Source organism: Cololabis saira, chromosome 1 (assembly GCF_033807715.1).
Source record: "Cololabis saira isolate AMF1-May2022 chromosome 1, fColSai1.1, whole genome shotgun sequence".
NCBI lineage: Eukaryota > Metazoa > Chordata > Actinopteri > Beloniformes > Belonidae > Cololabis > Cololabis saira.
In genome coordinates this window covers 8,640,970-8,662,232 of record NC_084587.1, presented here as the reverse complement: position 1 = coordinate 8,662,232, position 21,263 = coordinate 8,640,970, and the positions used below count along the sequence as shown (strand labels likewise).

At 43.1% G+C, this 21,263-nt stretch overlaps 1 protein-coding gene across 2 annotated transcripts in view; it reads right to left on the bottom strand.

Annotated features, from left to right (window-relative positions):
• Positions 1-20,875, bottom strand: part of pik3r5 (phosphoinositide-3-kinase, regulatory subunit 5) — a 53,874-nt gene extending 32,999 nt beyond the window's left edge. The window contains exons 1-2 of one of the 2 annotated variants that reach the window (XM_061734638.1): positions 20,748-20,875; positions 4,079-4,194 (exon numbers count right to left, since the gene is read on the bottom strand). In XM_061734638.1, coding sequence (XP_061590622.1) covers positions 4,079-4,178 — 100 coding nt within the window. In that variant the 5' untranslated portion in view covers positions 4,179-4,194; positions 20,748-20,875. Of the gene's footprint in view, positions 1-4,078; positions 4,195-8,986; positions 9,069-20,747 lie in introns of those variants that run through there. The other variant, XM_061734639.1, reaches the window with a different exon arrangement.
• Positions 20,876-21,263: the final 388 nt, after the last annotated feature.

Below are 21,263 nucleotides of genomic sequence, written 5' to 3'. Positions count from 1 at the left end.
CAGCATCATCATCAACATCATTAGAGATGCACCGATCGATCGGCAACTGATCAGTATCGGCCGATAATATCCCTATCGGTTTTGATCGGCGTTCTGAAAATATCACTCATCTTCTCCCGCTTTTCCGTTACCGGGTCGCGGGGGCAGCAGCCTCAGCAGGGATGCCCAGACTTCCCTCACCCCAGACACCTCCTCCAGCTCCTCCGGGGGGAGTCCGAGGCGTTCCCAGGCCAGCCGAGAGACATAGTCTCTCCAGCGTGTCCTGGGTCTTCCCCGGGGTCTCCTCCCGGTGGGACATGCCTGGAACACCTCCCTAGGGAGGCGTCCAGGAGGCATCCGGTACAGATGCCCAAGCCACCTCAGCTGACTCCTCTCAATGTGGAGGAGTAGCGGCTCGACTCCGAGCTCCTCCCGGGTGACCGAACTCCTCACCCTATCTCTAAGGGAGCGTCCAGCCACCCTGCGGAGGAAACTCATCTCGGCCGCTTGTATCCGCGATCTTGTCCTTTCGGTCACTACCCAAAGTTCATGACCATAGGTGAGGGTAGGGGCGTAGATTGACCGGTAAATCGAGAGCTTCGCCTTTCGACTCAGCTCCCTCTTTACCACGACGGTCCAGTACATCGACCGCATTACTGCGGACGCTGCACCGATCCGCCTGTCAATCTCACGCTCCATTGTTCCCTCACTCGTGAACAAGATCCCGAGATACTTGAACTCCTCCACCTGAGGCAGGACTTCTCCACCCACCCGGAGAAGGCATGCCACCCTTTTCCGGTCGAGAACCATGGCCTCGGTCTTGGAGGTGCTGATTCTCATCCCTGCCGCGTCGCACTCGGCCGCAAACCGCCCCAGCACATGCTGGAGGTCCCGGTCTGATGAAGCCAACAGGACAACATCATCTGCAAAAAGCAGAGATGAAATCCTGAGGTTCCCAAACCGGATCCCCTCCGGCCCCTGGCTGCGCCTAGAAATCCTGTCCATAAAAATTATGAACAGGACCGGTGACAAAGGGCAGCCCTGCCGGAGTCCAACATGCACCGGGAACAAGTCTGACTTACTGCCGGCAATGCGAACCAGACTCCTGCTTCGATCATACAGAGACCGGACAGCCCTTAGTAGGCGTTCTGAAAATATGTTGTAAAATAACAATGTTTGCAGATGACACAAATTTTTTTACTTCTGGTTATGATTTAAAGGTGTTAGCAGAGACCATTGCACAAGAAATGATTAAACTTAAAGGATGGTTTGATAAAAATGTGTCACTGTCTATAGACGGAGTAAATATTGAAAGAGTAAGTGAACTTACATTTTTGGGTGTTGTACTGGATGACAAATTGACATGGAAAGCTCATATATCATATGTTAAAAAAAAGATTTCCAAGAGTATTTTTATTCTGAACAAAGCAAAATATGTACTAGATTATAAGGCATTGCGAATCTTATACTGTTCACTGATTTCACCTTATCTCAATTACTGTGTAGAAGTCTGGGGCAACACATATACTAGCAATGTACATCCATTGTTTATCCAGCAGAAAAGAGCGGTGAGGATCATTCATAAAGCAAATTACAGAGAACACACCAACAGATTATTTATTCATTCAGGACTTATTCAATTTAAAGAAATAGTTGAGTTACAGACATTATTAGTTATGCATAGGGCAAAAGTATTACCAAGTAATCTACAGCAGTTGTTTGTTTTTTCTAATCCAGAAGTTATAGATCATAGAAGGAAATATAATTTCAAACATCAGTATGCAAGGACCACTCTGAAGCAGATGTGTACATCGGTTGTGGGAGTAAAACTGTGAGTGATGATTTAAAAGAATGTACAAATTTACTTAGGTTCAAAAAAATGTATAAAGATAAAATATTTAAGTTATATGATCATAGGCTGGGACTTAAACAGTACTTTTGATATACTGCATGTGGTTGGTTTCTATTTAAGTGTATATTTTAGTGTAAATATTGGTTACATTGACTGTTCTTTTTGTGTTGGTATTGAATAAGGGGCAGGTAAAATAAGACTTGTCTTCATCCTGCTCCTTTTCGGTCATGGGTGTGTAGATTGAAGCGTACAAATGTACTACTGTAATATTGTCAAACTATGCACAAAATAAATAAAAAAAATAAAAATAGTTCAAAGCAGGACGACAATCGTGTCAGTCGGCTTCACGAGTCATTTGGAGTTCTAGTGTGAAGAGTTTTGTTTCACTCACAAGAGGTTCCTCACATGCGGCAAATGCTATCGCTAAAGCTTTCACAAGGCTTAAAAATTCATAATTAATTTTTTATTTTAAAATTTATTCCTTTTTCCTCAGGAAAAGTAAGGTTTATAGTTCTCAACTTGTATCAACTCTAAGAGAGGGACAGGTCTACTGTTGTATGTGTTGATGTACTGCACGTTGTGTTGTACACATGTTTTACCACAAGAAAGCTTAAGTTAATAAACTACATGAGTCTAAATCATCTCTAAGAGTCTCTAGAGGGTGAAATATTGCACATTGCCTCAGCCTGCAATAAAAGAGTGGTCAATTCATGATACTTTCTCATCTCCTAATTTTGATACCTAATAATACAATGTCAGTGTCGTGTACACGAGGCAACACTATTGAAGAATTTATGGATTTCACGCTGTGATCGATGATCGGCTACGGAAGAGTATTAGGGCCAGGCAGGAGAAAAATAAAAATAATATTGGAGAGGAGGAAGATTTTTTTTTATTATGCACTTCGAGAAAAAAGTCGAATTGTCGAGAAAAAAGTTGAAATGTCGAGATTAATGTTGAAGTACAATTTCGAGAAAAAAGTCGAATTGTCGAGAAAAAAGTTGAAATGTCGAGATTAATGTTGAAGTACAATTTCGAAAAAAAGTCGAAATGTCGAGAAAAAAGTCGAAATGTTGGAAAAAAGTCAAAATTTCATGAATAAACTTAATATTTTGAGAAAAAAGGCGAAATTTCGACTTTTTTCTCGAAACTGTATTTCAACTTTATTCTCGACATTTCAACTTTTTTCTCGAAACTTTATTTCAACATTAATCTCGACATTTCGACTTTTTTCTCGACAATTCGCCTTTTTTCTCGAAGTGCACAATAAAAAAAAATCTTTCCCTCTCAAATATTTTTTCTCCTGCATGGCCCTAATACTCTTCCGTAATCGGCAGATACTGATTTTGGTGATCGACCCTCAAAATCCTGATCGGTGCATCTCTAAACATCATCATCATCATCATCAGGTACAACGACAGTTTCTTCCTCCTCATATTAAGTGCTCATCTGCGATTTTATGCTTCATTTCTGTAAAATAATTCATTTTCAGCTGCATCTCAACCTAAAGCCGCTCACAAACGTTGAATGTTGATTAGCAGGTGAGGACATATTTGGACTTGCACATTGTAAATGGGTCAATGACGTGACGCCTATATTTTCTGAAAAACAGATTTGTTTTCAATTCAAAAAAGGTTTAAATGGATTAAAAAATACCATATATATGAACTACCTGTCCCACATATGGACTCACTTGAATTTTACAAAAAATACTAGTTTTTTAGGATTTTGTTGTTGTTTTAAGCGTCAAAATGTCATGTGGTGCGACCGTCCGACCAGGACTCTTGTTTTGAAAACTTTTTTTGAAATCACTCTAAATGTTTTTAATCAATCTTCTGCCCGATATGGCATGATTTCCTTGTCTTGTAGTGTGTAAGATTGCAACACATTTGTATTTATATTTCCATCATAATATACAAACAAAGTTTGACTGATGATGTCCATTTTATGAAATATCATCATAAAAAAACAACCATTTTTGTATAATACTGAAAACTTGTAAAAAAAAAAAGATTGTCAAGATGTTCAGGAAATTAATTTATTTTAATATGAATCGAGGTTGCACCACAAGTTTTTTTTAAGGCTAGTGCCAATTCATCTTGACAAAAAACTCAATAAATTGATCTGTTGAAAATCCTTATTCGTCATTGACCCAAATAAAGAAAAGTCCTGGTTTTGCTCGTTCTGCTTCATTCCTCCACAAACGTCGCTGCGTCGCCCCCGTCGCCCCGGCCCCGGCGGTCTTACCGTTCCAGTGGTGCGCCGCCGTGGGGCTGCGCCTCAGCCCGTCCAGACAGCGGTCCAGGGCGTGCTGGATCCGGTCCTCCGTGCACGAGGTGTGCTGCATCGTCACCGCTCAGGCTCTGAGGACGAGCAGGAAAACAGAGCTCGTTAGTCACCGGGCTGCAGGAACTGGGGCGGCTTCTCCATCAAACGCTGCTGTGTTCGCCGTCCGCGTCAACAAGCAGGCCTGCGCATGCGCGTCTCTTGTTTTCGTGGAGCGAACGCTGCGTTATCGCGCCTGCTTTGCATGAGGACCGATCAGGCGGTAACTAAGTATGAAAATGAGAGAGAGATGATAAACAAACCATGAAGGGAAATGTCTCTGCGAGCAGAGAGAGCGGACAGAGCTGGATTTGTTCAGCCGAGTTCGGAGGAACGCCGTCCCAACAAACCTGATGTATAAAGTCATATGCTCTCCGTTAACTTTACCCAGACATTTTCATAATTATTTTGTTATTATATTATCATTATTATCATTCATACTCCACAAGAAGGAATGATTTGCATATCCCCTTCTGTAGAACCGCAGTTGCTACATTTTCATTTATGTATAAAGGCTGTGGAAGATTTTAAAACATCTAAGTTTAACATGCTCAACATTATCTGCATTCAAAAGAAAGTTGAAAAAAAAAGTTAATAGATTTTTAATATATCTGTGTTTTTCATTCACCATTATTCAAATATATTTCTAAGCTATTTAATTGTATTCTGAAGTATCGTATAACTGAGTTATCAGTTATACTGTATAGGCCTTTGTATTGTGCTTATATGGTTTTGTGAATTATGGTTTTTTATTTTTTCTTGTTTTTAGGAAGGGGGAGTCGCTTATGAACCCTTCGGGTTTTTATGACCTCTCCTGCACAGTTTTTCTTTACTTTTTTTCCTCTGTATAATGTTCCTTTTTATGAGTGCAAACAATAAAACAAAAACAATCTGCAATCTGAGGTCGGCCCCAAACGGACTTATCATGTACTTTCCTGCAAAACTTCTAAAATTTAATGTTAGGGTCTTCATATGAGAGGAAGATTAAAAAGGGAAAAAAAAACATTTTTTTCTTGTTTTTTACAGTACAGACCAAAAGTTTGGACAGACTTCCCCATTTGTTTGAATGAGAAGGTATGTCCAAACTTTTGGTCTGTACTGTATCTCCAAAATTAGCTGCAGACCAGAGTCTAAATCTGGCTGTAATATTCCGCTTCGACCAAATAAGGGTTAAAACTGACTCATAAACTCGACTTTGTTTTATTTCTCCTTCAACTTTCTGGTTATCGGCGGGTTTTTGCCGTTGTTCAAGCAGCAACAGGCGACAAACCCAGGTGTGGCCGGCTGTTTCAGTTCTGTTATGAACGCGTCTCCTCGAGAGATCAGAGCTCAGCTAAAGTCCCGCTTTCGTTCAGATGATTTACGCCGACAGAAAAAGGTCCAGCCGGACCAAACAACCTGAAAGAGACTAAATAAAGCCGCGGTGTCAGACATGTACCTGCTCGAGACAGAACCTCCTGTCTGGTCTACATGATCTACAGTTTCCCCAAAAGCTGCAAGGGCTATTTATGATCATTTTAATGAGCTTACTAACAAAAAACCCCCTTTTTTTTTAAATATAAAAATAAAGAAAGCTTTTGACCTGATGTTATGTACAAATATTAAGATCGATTTCTTTCTTGACCAACAAAATGGATAACACTAACTGAATAAGAAAACTTACTGTACACTGGCAATGTGAATGTGCTGATCCTGCCTTTTCATTTTTACTTTACGGCACTATGTGTGATTGTTTGACGGGATATATATATATATATATATATATATATATATATATATATATATATATATATATATATATATATAATGTATACATATGTGGAAAGGTTTTGATATACATGTTGAACTTCAATAAAAAATATTGTTAAAATTTTTAAAAAGATCCTACACCAACGTGTTCGATAAGAATCTGACGACTGAATCAGTTTGTTTTAAAGTGTCTCTCTGATGTTTAAACTATAATGCAGCAGTGAAGTACGAGATGGCGGTGAATATTAAGCTGTTCTTCCTGTCAAACTACGCCGTTTCAAAGATGCAACCAACACCTTTTTAAAAACGTGTGACACCTTTAGATTTGCTGAAACGGACGCAGCGTTTATTACTGCTGACGGACTGAAGCACCGTTGAAGCAAAGTGCTGCACACAACTGAATGCTAAGATTTACACGACTGAGAAACATAAAGCAGATAAAAGCCTGAATGATAAAACTTGATGTTAGATTGATATTTGATCGACTTCATTTATTGCCTAAGTTCATTAGGAGTTTTGTAGCAGAGTGGATTTGACCGTCAAGTTCCCACTTGGATACAGATACCCCTTCTCCACCAAACCGGTTCCAGTGCAGGTGCTGAGCCAGTGCTGGTTCTGGTTCACAACACGTTCAACTTGCGAACCAGCTGAGAACCGGTTTGTTTTTCCATAGCTCGGGTGTAAAGGGGAGCCACGTTATTACGTCACTGCAAATGGCAGTTACGTCGCTGCGTTTGCATTGGCGCGAAAGTTGAAGCAACAACAACGTATATGCTCTAATACGGACTTGGTCCACGTAACCACATCTCCAACACCGTGTCCTAACTGCATGCGATGCGAGCGAGCGTCAGCGACAAAATCAATTCCATTGCTTTATTTTCTATTGGACTGTCCTAACTGGCAACGAGCAACGCAGCGCTGCGCCGTTTTGAGCTGAAAATTTGTCGGACGCCCTGCTTCTATTTTCTTCCTGTTGCTCGCATTGAAAGCCGGTTGAAAACGCTGTAGGAAACGGTCATGGATGAGGAACGGCTGGTCCAGTTAGTTGAAATGAGAAGTTATCTCTATGATACCTCCTCATTTCACTACAAAAACCTCAATAAAGTGGCAGCTGGCTGGAGGGAGATGGACAGAGAGCTGGAAGCTTCGGTGTATTTACAAGCATGCATCCATGCGATGTGAAAAAGGCATTGTGTGACATATGTTTGCACGCACGTTATTCTTAGTTGCTGTTATGTGGTTGAAGGTAGACATGAGACGAAATGCATGCAGTTAGGAAACGGTGTTACTCTTTAATTGTCGTCCAGTCGGATGTTGTCGAGTGCACAGGCGATCGGTACGAGACGTAACAGAACTGCATATTAACGGTTTCAGTGTGGACAGAGAGTGTCCGATGTCACGCAGTGTGACGCGATAGTCGGACGTTCGCATGCAGTTAGGACACGGCGTAAAAGACAGGTTGTCTCCTCCTCAGACCACTGCTGCTTTGCTGCATCCAGATTAATTCTTATTTGAAAACGTCTCCGTCTCCCAGTCTTGCTATTGCCGTTGGTCTTAATAACTCCGCCCCCCTCGTAAGCGGTTCTTTCCTCTAGAACAGGGGTCGGCAACCCATAATGTTGAAAGAACCATATTGGACCAAAAACACAAAAAACAAGCCGTGTATAAGTATAAGCCTTAGAATGAAGGCAACACATGCTGCATGTATCTATATTAGTTATAATTGGGGGAAGATTTTTTTTTCATTATGCACTGCATTATGCACAAAAGTCGAAATGTCGAGAAAAAAGTCGAAATTTCGAGAAAAAAGTCAAAATTTCGAGATTAAAAAGGAAAAGGGAAGAAAAAAAAGAAAAAAAAAAGAAAAAAAAGGAAAAAAAAAGGGAAAAAAGAGAAAAAAGGAAAAAAAAGGGAAAAAAGAGAAAAAAGGAAAAAAAAGAAGAAAAAAGAAGAAAAAAAGGAAAAAAAAAGGTCAAACATTTTTGAAAAAGCTCCAGGAGCCACTAGGGCGGCGCTAAAGAGCCGCATGCGGCTCTAGAGCCGCGGGTTGCCGACCCCTGCTCTAGACCAGCAAGAGTTGGTGCTACCTTTGAACCGTTTTTTCTGGCCCGGAGCCAGTTCCTTGTCCGTGGAAAAAGAAAAACCCGGTTCCAAACTCAGCACTGGCCCAGAACCAGAACCAGCCCTGGAACCGGTTTGGTGGAAAAAGGGGTAAGAGTCAACAGCACCGTTGATTAGCATGTGGCTAACGTAGCTGTGTTTTAACGCAGCTGAGTGTTAGCCGAGTTGCCTGCTGTGTTTACAAAGCTAGACAACTAAACTTAACGCAGCTAACTTCGACATGCAGGCAAACCCGGGAAACTGTGTAACTTAGCAAACGCGTGAAAGCACGGAGGAGTTTGTAGGTTTAGCCGACTTAGCTGCAGGAGCAATGAGGTGTTATCTTTCAGAGTCAGCACAGCCTGCACGAGATCCATTTTTATTGGTGTTTAGCCGGTTTCCTGAAGTCTTGCTCTTTAATGATGATTAATAAACAGACAAACATGATGTCGGGTGAAATGCACAACTCTCTCACGAACTAACCTTCGCCTGCAGTCTAAACCACAGACACGAAAACGGTGCAATGGGCCTTCGACCTAGTGAAGCTCTGACCCTCCGCTAAACTAACTGGTGTAAAGGTAGGATAAGCATTTCTGTGCAACTCAGAACCTTGTCGGTCACCTGCCTCCATACTTGTCTCTGTAAACTGGAAACACAGAGGAGGGAGAGAGAGAGGGCATCCTGCCCCCAAAACCATGAGAAAAAAACGTACAGATCTAGTACGTTTTTGATTTGGAATAAGGACAAAAACAAAAATTTTAGAGATCAGAAAATGTAGTCAATATTGACCATTTTTGTTTGTTAGATCAATGATAAGCTGCTGATAGTCCTCTGCTATTGCTGTTCGGTGTATTTTTAACTCGTCTCCATTGTAACTGCATCTTTACATCATGTGTAAATACTGGAAAATGACACGGTACAAGAAGCAGAACAAAAACTTCCTTAATAAAGAAAGAAAGAAACTTTTTTTTTTTAACTTACCATATAAGGGAACAAACAGTTCATCTTTTGCTCAAACAAACTATAAACATGTAATTCTGGGATGCTTCAACAATGAATTAATCATGTTTTCATTTGCGCCATAATCCAGAATTACTTTGTAAATGTGCGTCAACATAAATGTACCTGCATGAAAGAGGAAATGTGCTCATGGAGGGGGGAAACAGAAAAAGCTCACGTGTTTATTAATGATGCTCATAAATTCAAAGGAGGTGCATGTTCAAGCTCCTAATCATAAAGTTATCAATTAAAAAAACAACATTTAAAAACAGGAGAATTGCGCCAAACAGCCTTTCCTGATATTCGTCAGTGACATCTGTCCTCCAGGCCCGAGATGAAGATATGAGTAACGGTTTAAAAACAGATCTGGTGTTGCGCGCTTTCAAAATTTCCCCTTGACAGCTTGACAAATTCCCCCGCTCGCATGAAACCCGGACGTGCACGACGGCTGGAAAATGAAAAGTGTTAATGAATGACTCACCAGCAAGAAGCTGACGCATCCACACGTAAACATGCACGGCGTGCTAGAAAGCAGTTTGGCGTTTGGGGAAACACCTGCCGTACAGACGAGCAGGTGAGGTGAGCCCTGAAAGCTGGAGACCGATGGTGCTTTTCCACCAGCACCAACTCGGCTCTACTCATCTCATCTCAGCTCGGCTCTACTCTGCCTGGTTTCTTTTCCATAACAATTCAGCACTTGGAGCAGAAGTAGGAGGTTGGAGCAAAGCTGCTGTGACGTATTTGACTGTGTGATCTAAACAAAGAAGACAACACTAAAGATGTAGAACCTGGAGGAGATGATTGAGTGCTGCTGGGTCTGTGGCTTGTCTTTGATATCAAGTTAAAATATGAGAGAGAGAGAAGCTTCAAGCGGCGACGCTTTTTAATGTATTTATAGTTTGTCTAGGGGCTGCTGAAAAGTCCGTTGGTAGCTGAGCAGCTATGAAGTGACAGAGCTCCTGGTGGATCTGGTCGTTCCTTATCACCCGTCTAGATCCCTTTTTAACCCTTGTGCTGTCTTTGGGTCAAGGGAGGGTGAAGGGAGAAAAGAAGGAATGAAGGAAAGAAGGAAGTAAGGAAGAAAGGAGAAAAGAAGGAAAGAAGGAAGGAAGTAGGAAAGGGAGTAAGGAAGGGAGAAAAGATGGAAGGAAGGAAAGGAGGAAGTAAGGAAGAAAGGAGAAAGGAAGGAAGTAGGAAAGGGAGTAAGGAAGGGGGAAAAGATGGAATGAAGGAAGGGAGAAAAGATGGAAGTAAGGAAAAAAGGAGAAAAGAAGGAAGGAAGTAGGAAAGGGAGAAAAGATGGAAGGAAGGAAAGAAGGAAGTAAGGAAGAAAGGAGAAAAGGAGGAAGGAAGTAGGAAAGGGAGTAAGGAACGGAGAAAAGATGGAAGGGAGGAAAGGAGGAAGTAAGGAAGAAAGGAGAAAGGAAGGAAGTAGGAAAGGGAGTAAGGAAGGGGGAAAAGATGGAATGAAGGAAGAAAGGAGAAAAGAAGGAAGGAAGTAGGAAAGGGAGTAAGGAACGGAGAAAAGATGGAAGGGAGGAAAGATGGAAGGAAGGGAGAAAGGAAGGAAAGAAGGGAGGGAAGAAGGAATGGGAAAAGGAAATAAAGAAGGGAGGGAAGAAGGAAGGAATGGAGAAAATAAGGAAAGGAAGGAAGGAAAAGCAAAGAAGGTAATAAAGGAACGAATAACGGAAGGGAGGTAGGAAGAAAAGTGAATAAAGGAGGGTAAAAAAGGAGGAAAAGAGGAAAGGAAGAAGGAAGGAGAGAGCATGGCAGGAGGAAAGAAGGATAGAAGAATTGGGTCATTTTGACCTAAAGACAGCACAAGGGTTAATTCTCTCCTCAGCACCAGGTTTATGAACATCTGCACCTCAGAGTTGGATCATCAAACAGACTTTTGCTGCCGTTGCTGGTCGAATAAAATGAACAAGAAGCCGCGAGTCACTCTTTTTCGCTGATGTCACATCCTGACTCAGACGTCTGACTCCAACCCCCCGACCAATCGGTGGCCTGTAGTGTGATGACATCAGATACAGCCGACTCAGCCACTTAGAACCTCGGCAGAATAGTTACAGAAAAAGTATCTACTCGGCACGTTAGACCCCTAGTGGGAAAGCGCCGAGGCGAGGCGAGGCAAGTCGAGTCGAGCTGAGTAAGTACTAGTGGAAAAGTGCCACAACAAGCGGCCTTTCGTCTCATTTTCATCACAAGAAATGTGTCGGACCTGCAGACTGCTGAATGTTTCCTGAATACGTGTATGTGGCCACCAAACCGAGGCCAATCAAAAGTGCAGACCCGTCCCCTTTTGGGCTCAAGCACTTGCACATGCCGATGTTTAACCTGAAGCTTCTTCTAAATGCTGATAAAACAAAACTGATGGCATGTCATGAGGCCAAAACCAAGCCGGTGAATCTCCAATCAATTATTGTTCAAGGTTCTGAAATTGAGACAGTGTAACAATATAGGTATCTTGGATTCCTAATTGATGATTCATTATCTTTTACGCCTTATATTCAGCATCTAGTCAATACAGAAGAGTATTAGGGGCAGGCAGGAGAAGAAATATTTGAGAGGGGAAGAATTTTTTTTCATTGTGCACTTTGAGAAAAAAGTCGAAATTTCGAGAAAAAAGTCAAAATGTCGAGATTAATGTTGAAATACAACTTCAAGAATAAAGTAGAAATTTCGTGAATAAAGTAAAAATTTCGAGAATAAAGTTGGAATACAATTTCGTGAATAAAGTCGAAATTGTACTAATTATTCTCGACATTTCGACTTTTTTCTCGACATTTTGACTTTTTTCCTTGAAGTGCATAATGAGAAAAAAAATCTTCCTCCTCCAAAATATTTTTATTTTTCTCCTCCCTGCCCTAATACTCTTCTGTAAGTCAAGAAGTTGAAGCTGAAATTGGGTTTTTATTTTAGAAATAAGGCCTGTTTTTCCTTGCTCTGGCCACCCTGAGACTTTATCATTGTCTTTGTTTATAAGGCCATTCTTGGCCTGCTTCCAGCTTATTTGGGGAGGTATTTCTCAAAAATGCACTGGGAGGCAGAATCTTCGGTCACAGGACTTATTTTTATTGACTGTACCAAGGATCCGGACTGGACAAGGTAGCAAGGCTTTCAGCTCTGCTGCCCCCTCTGCTTGGAAAGAGTTGCAGAAATTCTTAAAATTGAATAATCTAGTGTCACATGATGGTTTTAAGGTTCTTCTGAAAGATTTGGAAGCAAATACAACTGGCTGTAGATACTTTGACTGCTGATTTTGTTTGATTTGTATTTCTGATTTGTTTTTAACCGTTTTGTTATTGTTGCTTTGTGCAACTTTGTGTTTGTGCTCTGTCTTGGCCAAGACTCTCTTGTAAAAGAGATTTTTTAATCTCAACAAGACTTTTTTCCTGGTTAAATAAAGGTTATACAGTATATGGGGGAATTGTGAGAAATCCTGATAGGGTGCAACATCTCCGGGAGCCCTGCAGGGAGGGCGTGATCTCTATTCTCTGGATGCTTTCTTTCAAATATCAACATCATCATCCAAAAAACGGCCGTGGAGGCAGTCAGAGTAAAGTACCGACACACAATTACTGTACAAACATCCAGGTCTCCAACCTTCGGGGCAGAAGTGCAGCAGGAAGTTCCTGCAAATCCAATTTCAGGATCGCCGCAAGAATGAAACTCGATTATCCTGCAGCCGCCGTGCAACAACAATACCATCAGATGTAGATGTAAACAATGCATGTGTCGCGGCGGCCCCGCCCCTCCCAGACCCGTATTGTGTCTCAGAGTTGCCCCGGATGGCACAGAGCAAGCCGGGCCTGGTGGACGCTGCATTTGAGGGCTCCGGTCATTGTCAGGGTCGGATGGAGCTGGACCATTGCCCGGTGAGAGTGGAAGGAACTAATAAGTTTGGGTTGTGGCCGTGTTTCGCAGCCGGGGTCGGGTTCAGCGGGGACACGTAAAAGTCACGGAAGGAGGCGAAGTCCTTACACGACACAGTGAAAGTGTTACCGTTATCGGAGCAGGCAGAGATAGTTTTGTCTGACCTGCTTTCAGCGCTTCAACGCAAGAAAGATGCAACGTCGCAGCAACTTAAAGTGTGGAACGATTGCGTGCAAATTGGAAGCAAAAACAATGCCAAGCAGGAAAGAGAGCAGATAAGGAACTGTTGCGTCCATCAACCGGAGAAAGGTTAAGGGACCAGCAATCTGCAATAAAAGAGATTCTTTACAATTGGAAAGGACAGAAAGACGGTTGAACTTCCCCTGAAACTGAGTTTACAGAAAGTTCCTCTTGGGGTGAACTCACGGAGAACTTAATGAGATCAGAGAAATTGCAAAGACCCAACTGCATCTCAGACTTCACTGAATTTTTGGGAATTAGGCAAGGCTGGTCCGCCAACGTCCTCTGTTGAGTAGGAATGGGAGATGAGAACCGGTTCTTGTTCAGAACTGGTTCCAAGAGTTTCAAGTCCTAGGAATCGTTTGCAAAATTTGCTATATACATTTCAACTTTCAATACTTCCCAAGGGGATATTTCGCCAAAGGGAGGAAATACTACCAACATGCTAAAACATTTGCGCACAAAGCATGCAATAACAATCAATGAATGGTGCGTTTTCGATCCATCACAGACTAAAGGCAGTAATTCTCAACTCAGCAGCAGCAACGTTAGCATGTCTGTGGCTATTAATACTGCAGGTGATGAATTTTTTTTAAAGCTGTGAAGCGCTTTGGTCAACTTGGGTTGTTAAAATGTTCTATATAAATAAAAGGCTGATTTGATTGGATTTCACAGAACTCATTTAAAATGTTAAATGTTAAAAGGAGACTGGAGCTCAGTGCAGGGCCCTCCCGGGGTTGGTGGAGGGAGAGCAATGCCCAGGACTGACTTAGGTAGGAGCACTGGGTGATAAAATGGGGAGAAAAAATAAATAAAATCAGGGATAAAAATATATAAATCAAAAAAATAAAAATGTTACAAGTTCATGAAAAGAAGATTAAAAGACGAAGAGCAAAAGCCTATTTGGCTCCAAAAAGAAGACCTGGAGAAAAGCTTACGGTTTCTACGTTGTATGGGATCAACCCTACGACAACCAGAGAGTGGACCACAACACCAAATGCATCCGTCAAGGAAACCTCCACCCAACTGACTTTATTGGACCTTGTTACGGTGGAAAAATGTACCTTTCCATGCCATCTTCTTACTTTTCATGTCATCCATTTTTTTGGCTTATTTTGTTATTGATCAGTAGTTTCATATTTCATGTCAAATACAATATTCATGTCTGAATAATTATTCATCATCTTTCAAATGGATTTAGTGTATCTGCCATCTCCATTTTGTATCGTAAATTAAGTCAGTAAGTTTTTCTCCAGTTGCACTCGGTGGACCACGTGTTCGGAACAAATGACACGTGAGAAACCAAGACCAAAGGCTGGAGTCACCGGATGTAGTTTTTTCCCTTTTCCGGCGGCAGCGGATTGGACAAGGGGGCGAGCCTCCAGAACCAGCCAACCACGGAGCGGCAAAGTCTAAACCACACCCTCTCCACCTGTAGGATAAATGTTTACGTTAACCATGCAGTCGGGGTCTTTTTCTTACCAGTTTCATATGATGATCAGCCAGTGTTCGACGCTTCATAACTTTTCTGTACAACAAAACTCTTTTGGTGAATTTTGATCAAGTCATTTCCAATTTTTGAACTCGCAATCAGACTTTTAAATATAAATCTTTAGGCTGTTTTTCCTCATTTAAGTATATATTTTTTTGTCCCTTTATTCTTTACGCCTTGATTACGCTGTAAAGAAAAAGCCGTCTTGATTTTTGCTGCAAGTTATTGACTCGTCAGGTGTCGGTAGCGTTTCCTCCAATAACACAGGCATGGTGTAACACATCCGAGGTCGTACCAGCTCATGTTTTAATGACGTTTACTTGACTGTGTCTCTTCTAAAGTTACAAGCATCCCTCCCATTGAACATGACGCAGCCGTACGGCGCGGTTCTGAGACCTCGGCGTCACGGCGGTTGTTTACGTGTAGCTGCTCGGCGTGTCGTAAACGCATGAGTCTGAGCCATTTCATAAGAGGATGTATGCAGCACATCCCTAAGAGTCAACAAGGTCACTTCCACTTTTTCACGGGCCACGTCTTGCAGCACTCAGACAAAAACAAGCAGCAGTCCTGTGACGCAGAACCGTCTCCGAGCGCATGCAGCGACCCGGCCTGAGGGCCTAGCGGCACCGGCACTGACCGGCGCACCCCGACCGCCACACATGAGACCCTAACCCAGGGGTCACCAACCCTGGTCCTCGAGGGCCGGTGTCCCTGCAGGTTTTAGATGTTTCCCTGCTTCATTGCACCATGATACAAGTGACTGTGTCATTAACAGAATTGTGCAGCCCTGGATGACAAGCTGATAACGATGATTAATTAGAATCAGGTGTGTTAAAGGAGGGAAACATCTAAAACATGCAGGACACCGGTGACCCCTGCCCTAACCCTTGGTTGGTCACATGGTTGTCTTTTCACTGTATAACGCAATTATAAATAATGACAAAAATCACATAATAAATCACAATAAAGATGAATTTGGACATTATAATAACTCCTTTTTAGCATCAGTGATGATTTGCAGCAGGTACACACGGAGTGGTGCATTATGGGGGAACTTGAGGTCATGGATCTTGAGGTGCTAATGAGGATGCAGCAGGATTGTTTATACCACATTTCCCACGCAAACTTAACCACAACACCCCCCGCCGTCTCTCTCTTTCTCATGGTGTCCTCTTGTCCGTGCCTCCCCCCCCTCAAAGGCCGCCTCCCATCTCTCCCACTGATCCCATTACCAACTGCTTCCTGACAGGAAGTCGGCTTCCCTGCTCGGCTGGAAGCAGGTGCCTCTCTATTGTTGCAGTGTGATCGCGGCCTCAGATACGCTCCCACAGACCAGGAACGACATCTCCGTACAGTAAGCGTGTCTCTTTCCTTTTTATTTATGTTGCCAGTCCACAGACCTCTTAACCCCCCTCCGCCTCTCACAGCTTTAGGAAATAACAGCAGTCCGACTCAAAAGCTCGACTGTAATGAAACGCTTCCCTTTAATCCAAACAATTGCCACTGGTGGGAATTTTTATTCCGCCTGAAATATTGGACCGGTGAGGATTCGCAGCTTTGTTTCCATCTGTGAGACGATGAGCCTGCCCGTCACATGACCTTCCCCAGCTGACCAGGGTTCGGTTAGGCTAGAGCCTGATACACGTCGTGCTACGCTCACCGGCCACTTTAACGCAGGTGTTAATCTGGTGTTTGCCGTCAACTCGATCCCTGGATGAGGTTCTGCTCCCGTTAAAAGCCGGCTGTTTCCCCCCACCGTCGCCACATGTGCGCCCAATCGAATTTGGGGTTCCCCCGGGTTTAGTTATCGGTCTGAACTGGTTTATATCTAGTCCCATTTCTGTGGAAAGTGCCTTTTTATTACTTTTTTTTCCAAAACTGGACAATATAAACTGAAAAATCTTAATACAAAACAAACTTTAACACAGTTTAAGAGTTCCAGACACTTGGATTGGCCGATCCTGTTGCTGGTTCCCATAAAAAACGTCTGATCTGCCTTTTTCTGACTTCTTTGAACTCTGATTTGTTGTGTCGTTTCATTATGGGATATTTAATGACAGATAGGGGAAGGCACAAGTGCCGAGTCAAGTCTGTTTGACACAAACAACGACAGAGTGCTTCACTACAGTTAATCATAGCCCCAAAGCACAGCCAGTGTTTTGTGTTTACATAAAGAGAAGCTCTGCGTTTCCTAGAAACACCGTCAACTGAGCGACACCTCCTGTCTCCACTTCCCCAGCAAACACTGATAAACATATGGAAATGTGAATGCAAATACCAACTTCCGCTACGGGAGGTGTACGCCATTCAGTCCTGAGAAGAGAGAGAGCCTGCGATGTGCCGGGTGAGGCCCCAACGCTTGTCTGCTCACCGCGCAGTTACGCACCTCCCTTTTAGTGGGTTTTAATCACTCAAATGGTTGAGAGGCAGATATCCATCTTCCTGCGATGCACCCTGGTTTGTTTTGTTGTTGTTGTATAAAGAGCAGGTGTAGGAGCGCAGATGCGTACGTCTACACTCGTGGAGGCGTTGACCTCAAAAGCAAGTGATGTAGAGGTGAACGTGAAGATTTCACTGATACCAAAGACATAGAGAAACAAACAGGAAGCAATTCTGTGAACGCCGCTGCCGTGCTGGGATACTGCCATCAACACCTCCACGACTCCTCGTGTCGGGTTGGTGAACGGCAAACAAAACAAATCCCCTGCAGACTTGTTCTTCTTATTCCTCAAAAGGGAGGAGGCGATTGCGCAATTGAACCGTTTCTAAGAAGAATCCCTTCCCGGGGTTGAACAGGAAGAGGAGCCAGGAGGAAGCGAGGAGCCGTTGGTGACATTTGGTTTTTCTTTTAGTTTTTGATCAAAACTGTTGATGGAAAAACAAAAAGCACCAAACTTACTATATATATATAAGCTATCAGTGTGTAAAAGAGGTGGTCCGTCAAACCGGAGGTCCCCAAGAGTTACTATGAAGGTTTGGCCAGGAGACCTTACCATCACCGACATGCTGGGTGAGGGTTGGGCTCGCCGAGGCTCGTGCCTTGGACCGCTACCCGCTTGACCCAGTGCCGAACTCTTACGGACCCCCAGCTACGATAAGTATCTTAGGGCCTTGGGGCGAAACCCAAGCAAATTCTGCAGAAATACACTCCGTACCCGTCTGTTGTGGTCAATACAGAGCAAGAAACGCTGTATACCCTACAATCTATGGTCAAGACCTTCCCCCCACAGACCGAAAAGAAAGAAGCTCCGCCAATTAGGAACCGCTTGATCCGCTACATCAAAGTAAGCCCGCTGAGGGCATTGAGGTACCTGGTTTTAGGATGCCTCCTGAACACCAGCCTGAAAGGGTGTTGTTGGAGGGGGGTTTGTCCAACCTGAACACGGATATGTCCAATGTCCAGTGTTGAAAACTGGGGATAACAAGTCTCTTGGATGGATGGATGCATGGATGGGTTTAGGCGAGAAATCTACTTGGATGGGTTTAGGAAAATATAAGTTAGCCCTTAAAAATACGCCATTTAACCAGGGAAGCTTCCAATTTTTCAATTAGTTTTTCCATTAAATCTTTACAAACAGTTAATTGAATAATGAGTGAAAGTACTTTTACTTAAATCAACCCAGGGACAGAAGTAATTAAACTAATGTCATGATATCAACAGCATATCATATATATCATGTATCCTCAAAAGTTGACCCAAGGATATGTTGCCATCGCTTGGGAGTCCTACGTCTGGAGTTTGACCACGATGTCTGGTTGCTGAGCCGCCACCATGTTATCAGTCTGGATTTGAAACTCCTCTATCTGGACTTTGGGACCTCCAACCAAAACTCAGAGCAGATGATCCTGCTGACTTTTCCAGCTACGTGGTTGTGGCGTTCCACGCATGTCTTATTTCCAAGGAACATAGTAGCAGGAATCTCCCTCTATTATGTTCTGGATTGTCTTTACATTTATTTGAACTGACCCCCCCCTCCCCCTTTACATGTGGTCCTCTGGTTCTGAGCTGCTTATTAAAAACATGACTCATACAGAGATCCAGAAAAGCAGAAGTCCCCAGTACAATATGGCCATGAATGGGGGGGGGGGCGGTTCCTCTTGGCGAGCTTGCGGAGGTGGGCGGCCTGCTTTTCCCATCACTGCGTTGACAACATTAATTCATCTGACACAATACGCCCCCCCCCATAAAAAGACATTTATCTAAAGTAACAGAACCCCGCCAGAACAAACGCACTTCAAATGCAACATTTTGCCACGACTCATTGAGTCCGGCATGCAAATTTAAATTTGCCTGCTGTGAAATTAAATGTTGTTTGCCTGAACTCCCCTGTAGCCCCGGGGGACGGACGCCGGGCTCACGGTCCGGACTCAGCAGACTGCTCCACAGCTAAAACGTTGCGAAGCGTTTGAATTGTACCCCGGACGCAATCCGTCAGCCGGGACACAAGGAGGATTTTATTACAAATGTGAGAGTTCATGAAGTTGGGAAGTCTGAGTCATTTCTCTCTCGATTTTGCAACTTTGTAAATTCAAAATTAGAGTTTTTTCTCGCTCAGATTTACAAGCTTCATTTTCTTAGGGTTGGGGCAACTTTGCAAGTTCATGAAATCTGAATATATCAGTTCTAACCCGTTGTAGTCAGGTAAGCCGACGGTGTCGACCGGCAATAAGCAGCCTGATATTCCCAGAAAGGTGCCAGCAGGCTGACATGTGGATCCTGAAATGACCTCGAGCGGCTCCTGGTTCCCTTAGCTGATCCTCACCAGAGGAGCCCTCTTATTAAACATATTTCATTCTAATGTCACCCAGTGGTACGAAACATTCGCACCCTGTGCAGGTAACCATGGAGACCAAAGCCATTTCTTTAACCGGGCTGGAAATGTGTTGATTTCTGCAGAAAGTTGAACATTTTAACACAGAGGTCAATGACTGACTTGCTTTTGGAGCCTGCCCCCAGTGGTCAGTCGACGAACTGCAACTTTTCTTGCTCCCTGACAGATGGAGCTGGTATAAAGCACATTTATGAGGCAGAATAGAAATAAAAACAGCAAAATAGCAGAACCAGCTGCAACTTCATGAATCAATAACTTGTATATCTTTCCTTTTACGAGCTATGTCCACGTATTTAGTTTTAATTTTTATGTTTGTGAGGTGGGGGAGTCAGAAATGCTTTGAGTTTATCACCTTAAACAACCCCATCGCTCCGGGGCCCCCAGGCAGGACTCTGAAATAAGCCCACAGAAACGCCAGAAACAGCCCTGAATATTAGAGAAACTTTTACACTTTTTCACATTATCCGACAGAAATCAGAAGCCCGAGCATTTTAGATGACGAGCTAGTGGAGCTAGTGGAGCTAGTGGAGCTGGTATAAGGCACATTTATGAAGCAAAATAGAAATAAAAATAGCAAAATAGCTTTAACTTTGTGAATCAAGAACCACAGTCAATTGACTCTTTCAAGAGTAGCCTTAAGACCCACCTTTTCAGTAAAGCATATGCCAGCTATGCTCTATGATTTGCCATGGATTTTTATACGTTTTAGTGATGATACTTAGTGATGGTATCATTTTTTGTGTTGATTTTCTTGCCTTGTAGTTTGTAGCACTTTGAGATTCATTGAATGTAAAGTGCATTATAAATTAAATTCATTATTATTATTATTATATATCTTTACTTTTGAGCTCTGTCCAAATGTTTTGTTTAAATTTTTATTTTTTTGAAGAAGGGGAGTCAGAAATGCTGAGTTCATCACCTTAGACAACCCCATGGGGGGGGGGCAGGCAAGACTGTGGGAATAAACCCACAGAAACGGCCCTGAATATTAGAGAAACATTTCTAATCACATTATCCGACAGAAATCAGAAGTCCGAGCGTTTAGCACATTTAAGCACATTTATGAGGCAAAATATAAATAAAAATTGCAAAATAGCAGAACCAGCTTCAACTTCATGAATCAATAACTCACTTTTGAGGAGCTCTGTCCAAATTTCTCTGAAATAAGCCCACAGAAACGGCCCTGAATATTAGAAAAACTTTTCTAATCACATTATCCGACAGAAATGCACGCGTAAAAGCCATGCAGGACTGCCAGGACCAGCTTCAGACCCCCCGGGATCGATCCCCGCGTCCTCACCTGCAGAATACCGGCTCCATCCCCACGGACACGCGGATCAGCTGAAAGTCCACGGAGCCGCGTCCCGCAGATCCACACAGATCCACGCAGATCCGAGCCGAGCAGAGCACGAGTGGAGCCGGAGCCGGCAGTACAAACACACACACACACACACACACACACACACACACGCTTCCTGTTTGTGTGTGTGTGACGTGTAGGTGGGAAGTGTGTGAGTGCGTGCATGTGCAGGGGGATGTTGGCCCTGGAAGGAAGTCGTGTGTTTGGTGTGTTTGAACGCACAAGCCCGTTCACGACCTGCTGATCAATACCGGTGTTCTGCCAATTTCTGCTACCTGCCGAGAAATACTACTTTGTGGTTCTGCGCATGCGCACAGTCGATTGTCAAAGTTTGATTGCCACGCTAAATGGATAATATGGGATGTTGAGTATTTGATCCTTCAAAATACACTACTCATGACATGAATTGCATTACACTTTGTGACAGTACTCGAGTAGTAAAAAAACATCAGGGGG